General features: G+C 40.1%; 1 protein-coding gene across 1 annotated transcript in view; it reads right to left on the reverse strand.

Moving 5' to 3' along the window:
- The window catches only part of Ints8 (integrator complex subunit 8), a 57597-nt gene extending 49341 nt beyond the window's left edge, over window positions 1-8256 (reverse strand). Inside the window, exons 1-6 of the mRNA XM_010619600.2 lie at window positions 7893-8256; window positions 6459-6633; window positions 3295-3435; window positions 2941-3012; window positions 1906-1957; window positions 767-949 (exon numbers count right to left, since the gene is read on the reverse strand). Coding sequence (XP_010617902.1) covers window positions 767-949; window positions 1906-1957; window positions 2941-3012; window positions 3295-3435; window positions 6459-6633; window positions 7893-8022 — 753 coding nt within the window. The 5' untranslated portion in view covers window positions 8023-8256. The remainder of the gene's footprint in view (window positions 1-766; window positions 950-1905; window positions 1958-2940; window positions 3013-3294; window positions 3436-6458; window positions 6634-7892) is intronic.
- Between the last annotated feature and the right edge of the window lie 248 nt (window positions 8257-8504).

Below are 8504 nucleotides of genomic sequence, written 5' to 3' on the forward strand. Positions count from 1 at the left end.
AAAAAAAAAAAAAAAAAGGACTTCCAGCCATGTATGGTGGTGCACACCTGTAATCCCAGCACCCTGGGAGACTGAGGCAGTAAGAGTGCAACTTCAAGTTCAGTCTGGGCTATTTAGCAACTTAGCAAAATCATGTTTTCAAAATAAAAAAATTGGGCCCAGGGATTTAGCTCAGTGATGCTGCTGCCTGCCTTGCAAGCACAAGGTCCTGAGTTCAATCCCTAGTACCAGAAAAAATTTTTTTCTTAAAGGGCTGGGGATGTAGCTCAGTGGAAAGGCTTTGGGTTCAATCCCCAGTACCTATCCTCACCCACTAAGAACTTCTAATGGCTTACAATATATCAAGGAAAAATAATATCTCACAATAAGCATTAAGTTGTCAAAGGAAGTAGGGCCCAAAGTTAAGAGAAAGTACATGAGACTTAAGACCCTTGAAAAGCTAGGCATTGGGGGGGCTAGATTTTTCAGTCTAACAAAATATTAGATTTGGGGGTTTTTTTCAGGTGTTTTCTTTTGGGGTTTTTGTCTAATTAATATATGTACCTAAGTCAGTTATTCTCAATATTTAAACTCTCTAAATACAACTGAAAAATTATTTCAGAGACAAAAGATCACATAGAATTTTCCATCCATTTCTCTTAGAAAAATCTCAACATCTTTAGTCAGAGACAAAGGCAGAAATTCTAATTTAAAACACTAGGATGATCTCATGTAAAGTTTTCAAAAACCTCTACCATGCACTGATTATAAATACAGAAATAAATACCTGGCAGTGCACCTCCTCAATTTTGATTTTCAGCCCAGCAGCAGAACTCTCAGTTTCTCCATTTACCATGCCTGGTTCCATGGCCAACAAATCCAGAGTTCTCATCGTGTGGACATATAGATCCTTGTTTAATTTTAGGGCTGCTTCTAATACCAAAATAGAATCAGCAGCTTGTTCTTTCAGCTACAGAAATTCAACAAACAAATTAAATACTACAACAGCAACTGATTCCATGAACCAAAATATTTACAGGATACTTGGTAGCTTTGGGTACTGAGCCAGCTAAAAAAATTAATACAGAGCACAATTAGATTTGCTGAAATAAAGTAATCTTAAATTTTTAAAATCCAGTAAAATTCTATTGTGAAATTAGAAAACATAAAATACAGAATAGGTTGATGTTTTTCCACAAAAACTTAATAAAGAAAAATGATTTAAATGTTTGCAGTGTTCCACTTTGATATGAAAGAAATGGCTGGCTTCACACACTAGTCACTTCCCCTGGGACTGATGAGGTGGGCTTTTCACTTCCATATTCAGAATACTACAACACATTTATTTTATACAAATAGAGAAGTTTCTTCTCCCCCAGTCCCTATACTTTACAAAGTATCTCCAGAAGATGATGGGTATTAACTAATTACAGAGGTCACATTTGAGCTACAGAAACTCATCTCTATTTTTATATTAAGGAGACCAATTAAATAAATAATAAATCAAATAAATAAGTGACTACTATGGGGCAGAAGGTATATATAGCTCAATGGTGGAGTGCTTGCCTACTGTTAACAAGGCCCTGTGTTCAAACCCCAGCAACACATTAAAATACAAGTTATATATTATCTTTCTTGTAGAGGTTTCAAAAAACACAAAAAAATATAAAAACATCACCTATAATATCAATTTGTCTTATCTGTTAAAGTGTCATGAGATATTCAACAAAAGAACTGGTAAAAAAGTATTCTACCAGGAGAGTTGAAAACTTGAACAATTTACAGTACTACTTATACTCTAAAAGTAAAAACTGCCCCTGAATCTAAACCATGACAATTCTCACATTCCTAAGACTAGAAGATACATCTATGCATGCTATAAATACACTCCAGAAATATTACAGCATAATTGATGCCAATGCTTACCACTTTCAAAATGTTTTCTGTTAGCTCTTTTTCCTGTTGCATCTGATTCATGCTAAGAGAAAATGATAGACCATTCAGACATTACTCTCAAGACTAAAAGATTCTTAGTTTACAATCTTTCTTAAAAGGTTTAATATCTTAATGCTACTTTTCATGCCTAAAAAAACACTATTATGATACTCATTAATTTACCAGTATCTTCTCACTCTTCATTAAACTCTCAATTTAAGAGTAAACCTTACAATAAAAGCTCATATCAAGATAGAAACTGGTTTCTAGCTCCAGATTCTAGCTGCTACCTATTGCTAGTTCTAAATCCCATCTACTACCTGGATTCAAGAATTAGGTTTAAATTTCTATGTATAAGCAAACTTAGAACTTTGTAGTCTAATACTTGCATATATTAAAATAATTTCCCCATGTACAAGACAAACAGATCTTCAAAACAATTTAAAAACCTTGACATGGAGTCAGGGATTTAGCTCACTGGTTCTACCACCTCGCAATCGCCAGGTCTGGAGTGTGATCCCCAGTAACAGCAACAAAAAAAAACCATGACACTTTCAGATGAATGAAACAATTCCCAAAGTGCTCACCTCCACTGCCTCCTTTCTTTTTCAAATCTCTCTACCCTTGATTGCTAGAGTACTATGTAATCCTCCAGGCCTTCTGATTTCTCTAAGCAAACTTTTTTTCCTTCCAGTACTGGTGACTGACCTCAGGACCTTGTGTTTGCAAGGCAAACACAGTGTCACTGAGCTAAATCCCCAGCACAAACTCTTTTTTTTTTTTTTTGAGACAAGGTTTCCCCAGATAGTCCAGGCTGGCCTCAAACTCATGGTGATCCTCCTGCCTCAGCCTCACCCACTGCTAGGACTACAGGTGTGAAACACTATGCCTGGCAAACAAACTTTTATGTAGGCCCTCTGCCCCTATTTCTGCTCTATTTCCTCTATAACAAAAGCTACTGAAAACTCACAAAATTTTTAAAAATTCTAATAAAGTGCCAAGTAAGGGTCATATATGCAAACTTACACGCTTAACTGAGGGGGTCCAGGTTTTGCCTGTTTGACAGGAAAACTACTTTGAACAATTGTTCTAATTGCCCTGAAGACAGAAAAAGAAAATTTAACATACAATAATTATCACTTATTTTTTAAAATACAACAGTACTCAAAATCTGTACCATAAATTATCGGAAGCTCTGAGGTGTTATGCTATAAATCAAGCACAATTTTAGCAGCACGCTCTTCACCTAGGGATCACCACCAATTCTTTCCATTGTCAGACACACAATGCCCAAGACCCCAGAAACAGGAGACCCTTGAAAGCTAGAGTACAAATGAGGTGAAGGTGCCCAGCACATCCTGGATTTGTAAACAAATGTACCATCTATTGTAGAGAAGTATAGCCATGGCGGTGGTTGGAGGTAAAGTGGCCAGATCCATGTCGACATGCTTTGTCCCGGGGGGAACTTTACTGATGCAGAGTAGCTCATTTAGTAGCATATTCAATACTGGAACAGACAAACTTTCAAGGAAGAAACAAAGGGTACGTGTTTACATATTAGCTGCAGACAGGCACAAAATACACAATTCTAAATCTTCCCTGAAAATAACTATATTGTCAAAGGATCAAATCTCCAGGTTTACCTATCAAATTTCAAAAGCCTTCTTAAAATTTATTACCATGAAGGAATTTTAGGGCCGGGGCTCTAGCTCAGTGGTGCTGCCACCTGCCTCACAAGCACAAGGCCCTGAATTTGATCCCCAGTACCAGGGGGAAAAAAACAAAGAATGCTGACTATGAAAGAATTTTAGTTATAAAAAGTACAAATATAATGAACCCCCATTGATGACCTTCAACAATTACCAACTGACAACCAATTTTGCTGCCTACTTCCCAAACTATATTTCGGATATTTCAAAAATTAATTCAAAATATAATCACAATAGTAATTTCACATCTACAATCTTTGACTTGTTTATTACCATCACATATCCAACCAGAAGGCTGCGTAGAGCTCTGGCCTCGCATTCTCAAGGCTCTGGGTTCAGTAGCCAACACCACCCCCCAAAAAACACAAGTTCGAACTCCAGTACCCAAAAAAACTCAACCGATGTTCAATTTTGCAATTGCATTATTTTGTACATACTGCTATCAACTGATATCTCTCTTTGGTCTATTAATGTATGGATTTCCCCTCAGATTTAAAATATTTTTTAAAAATCTCATATTAGAATTCTAATTTTTTTTTTTTTTTTTGGTACCGGGGATCAAATTTCAGTCCTTGTGCTTACGAGGCAGGCAGTGGAACCACTGAGCCATATCCCCAGCTCTAAAATCCTAATTTTAATAGCTAGAGAATGAAAGCACAGTGGAAAAAAATGGTTTTGAAATGTGAATGGTCAAAGTGTGAACTTCCCTGGAATATAATCTAGCAAAATGTATCATATGCCTTAAAAATGTGCCTCTACACTGGGGCTGGGGATCTGGCTCCATGGGCATGGCACCTGCCTTGTAAGTGCAAGGTCCTGAGTTCAATCCCCTCCCCGCCGAACCAAAAAAAAGTGACGTTTCAGGGCCAGGGATTTAAGCTCAGTGGTGCTGCCATCTGCCTAGCAAGCACAAGGTCCCAAGTTCAATCCCCAGTACCAAAAAGAAAAAAAAATGTTTACACTGCACAACCCATCAATTTAAAGATGGGCATGGTGGTGGGCCCAGGATAGTAAGTTCAAAGCCAGCCTAAACTAGGCAGCAAGACCCTCTCTCAAAATAACAAACAAAACAAAGAATTCAAAATACAGATAAAATCCATGGGTAAAAAATTTAAACATGATTTGTAAGAATGAAAAACTAGAAGCAAACTAAATGATTATCAGTGGAAAAATAGTTAATGATATTACTTACGTTCAGTAGAAAAAAATCAAAATGATACACACAGTAATAGCACAACTTTACTGGAAAAATGTGAGAACATTTTTTGGTGAGGGGATTGAGTGGGTTAGTGGTAGAAATACTCACCTAATATTCTGAGGCCTTGGGTTCAATCCCAGTATTGAAAAAATAAATAAAAACAGAGACAGGAAGATGACAAGTATGAGCCCAGCCAGAGCAATTTAGCAACTTATGTGAGACCCTGTCTTCAAGTTTAAAAAATAAAAGAGGGCTAGAGAGCTAGAGATACGTCTCAGTACAAAGGCCTTGTGTTGGGCAGGGGATTCAATTCAGCAGCACAGCACCTGTCTGAAAAATGCAAAGTTCTGAGTTCAATCCCCAATACTCTCCCTTAAAAAAGGCCTTGTATTCAATCCCCAATGCTGCAAAAAAAATAAATAAAAACACAAAACAATGTTGGGGAAAAAAATTATACTACTACATGTTAAAAATTATTTCTCTCCTGAATTATTTCCCATTTTCTGAAATTTTTATATTCCAGTCTTGAAAGTATTTGCTTTTCAACAAACACTGATCAGAATCAGCTATTTTATAGTCTGGGAGAGAGCAGGATATTTAGCTCAGTGTCACCTTGCCTGCCTCACAAGCTCAAGGTCCTGAGTTCGATCCCCAGGACCCCCTAAAAAAAGTGTGGGAGATAATGAAACTCATGACCAGTAAAATTAACTGAATTATACCAAAATAATATTCATTTTTAGTCATCTTCAAATATTTAGTTCAACTGAAACATTTCAAACAGTTTAGGCACAGATACTCTCTAGTTATCACATCAAAAATAGTAAAACTGGGGCCAGGGATTTAGCTCAGTGGTGCCAGCCCCTGCCTTGAAAGCACTAGGTCCCAAGTTCGATTCCCGGCACTTAATAAATAATAATAATAATAATAATAAACTGCCTCATTACTGACATCAAGTTTGTGCTTGCTTCGGCAGAACATATAGTAAAAATGACATCATTTATACTGTAAAGGGTGATTTATATTCACCTAACATTCAAATGGTTGTTCTTGAGGTGAGGTTACCCGGTCAGTAACTCTCAGGCTTAAATGATCCTCCTGCCACTTTAGCCTCCCAAGTGCTATAGGCACAGCCAGCTTTAAATACTTTCTTATACCTCTTGAAAAATACCTGCACATTTCATCAAGAATATATAGAAAAATAATTTTAATTTTAAAATTAATAGTTTAGTATTATTGTAATAAAAACATATACAGAAGTAAATAAAGATATCTAAATCACGCATGGTGGTACACAACTGTAATCCCAGCACACTGGGCGGCTGAGATAGTTAAATTCCAAGTTCAAGTACCAGCCTGGTCAATTTACTGAGATCTTGTCTCAGACTCTTAGAGAGACCCTGTCTCAAAAAATTAATTCATTAGGGCTGGGGATTAGCTCAGTGGAACCACACCTACCTCAAAAGCACAAGGCCCCAAGTTTGATTCCTGATATCAGGAAAAAATAATTAATTAATTTTTTAAAGTGTTGATTTTGTAAGCTCAGTTACAAAAGCTCTGGGGTTCAATATCCAGTACAATACAAACAAACAAAACAGAAACCTAAGTAGTACTCCAAAAATAAATTTCAAGTTTTATACCTTTTCTCTAATATGTCTAAGTCCCACTTCAAATGTGCAGCAACTTTGAGAGCAAGAAGTTTTAAAATACGATTTCTCTTGTTATCAGGTGGAGGTTGAACTTGGTTTTGTTCATTAACTGAAGGTTTGGAAGCCTGTTCTAAAAACTGAACGATAAGTTGAACTGGTGCAGGATCTAGGATTTAAAAGAAAGTAAAAGCTTAAGTTTTAAATATGGAGCTGAAAAAGAGTCACCTTACTGTTCCAGCCATAAAACGAATCCAAACAACTGTCTAGCTGCAATGTGAAGTAACGTGACACACAAGCAGTGTGCCTGGGAGCAAAGGGGCTCGATCTGGAAGACTGGTTGAGGAAGAAGTGACAAAAGATTACTACAGAAGGGCCTGGGATTTAGCTCAGTGGTTCCGCCGCCTGCTTTGCAAGCACAAGGTCCCGAGTTCGATCCCCCCCAAAAAATTACTACGGAAAAAGCACCTTCCAGGGAAGCACACAATACAGGTTGCCCTTCAGCAAACGATCAATGCCAATTAGAGGTAGGTGACGCAGGCTGTAGCAGTGCTGTTTTGACAATCAGGGAGACCCCCATCAAGTTACTTCATTCCATCTGTTTCCTCCAATGCACTATAGAGAATACCAGCTACCTTACAGGATTATTCTGAAGACTGCCCTGAACGAAGTTAACAGGTGTGAAGAATTTAGCACCCCGAAAACACTCAACAAATGTTTGTCAAAAGGTCTGAATGAAAAGGGAGTAAAATAAGTGATAAATCTGCCCACGTAAAGTACACTAACTTCACACACAGGTATCTCTTCTTGTTAAGGCCAGTGTAGTAGGCTGAACAAGTCACACCTGGATTTAAACTTTAGTAAAATGCTAGTAAAGTAAGGAACTTACTCTTCCATAGATAGCATTGCCGCTTAACAGCCATGCCTAGAGTTTTCCTCCTTTCCTTCCCCCTACAACGCTCACTTAAGTATCATCACCACTCTACTGACCATCTTGACAACTGTATAGCAGTGCCTTTTTCCACAAAATGACTTTGCAATAGAGAAGTAGAAACAAAGTAAGAAAGAACTCAAAATAATTAGCGTCAGACTCAGTCCCATCGCCCCAAATTTCACACAGTCCGGGGCACGGTAAAGAGATGGTCCCGATCCACATGCCCAACCCAAGCTGCCTCGAGCCTCTCGAAGGTGCCAACATAGCGGACAGTGGAAGTCACTGCTGGGGACTGACGCGCTTTGTTTTGGGATTCTCCGAGCGTCCCGGAACCGGGACCTTTCTGGCACCGCAAGGGCCAAGAGAAAGCTCAGCTCTCGCCGCGCCCCCCGACCCCAGGCAGCCGCTACGGTGGCCGAGAAGACCCGCAGCCTGAGGAGACGAAAGGAGCACTAGCAGCGTATGAGGACCCGGGCTGCAGGTGCCACGTTCACCTGGGCAGGGCTTGCGCAGATGTTTCTCCAACAGCGACTCCTCCAGCAGGAACTCGAACCAACAGGTCTGCGGCGGGGTGCAGGGCCGGCTGGAGGTGGCCGCCTCCCGGTCCGCCGCCTCCGCGCTCATCCTGCCCCCGCCGCCGCTCCCCCCAGGCGCACTTCCCGGCTCCAACCTGACACTTGAAGGCGGGCCCCTGGCCTGCGGCCTGCGGAACCAACCAAGAGAAAGACCGTCCGCCTCACGTCCCGCAAACTCACACACCCAAAATGGCGGCAAAGACCAACCCAAGCCGAGAAGCTGGACCTGCCTCCCGCACCGCCCGCGCAGGGCTCCGAGCCAATCGTATTTCGAGTAGGAGGGGAGTGGGCGGGGCAGCCACGTTGGGTCACGCCTCCTACTGGTTGCTATGGGAGACGGTGGGGCTTTGTGCTAGATCGCAGCTGAGCTCAAGTCCTTTAGCGTTCCCGCGACCCCACTTCTGAGCATACGCATACAGGGGCTCAAGTTTCTGCACAGGAGTGTGAACTACAGTACTCTGACGGAACTACATCTGTTACATATGCATTTGGGGGGTTTTCGTTTTTGAGAGGAAGTCATTATTGTTCAGG

The sequence above is a fragment of the Fukomys damarensis genome, unplaced genomic scaffold, assembly GCF_012274545.1.
Source record: "Fukomys damarensis isolate Sample0158 unplaced genomic scaffold, DMR_v1.0_HiC HiC_scaffold_5, whole genome shotgun sequence".
NCBI classification, from domain to species: domain Eukaryota; kingdom Metazoa; phylum Chordata; class Mammalia; order Rodentia; family Bathyergidae; genus Fukomys; species Fukomys damarensis.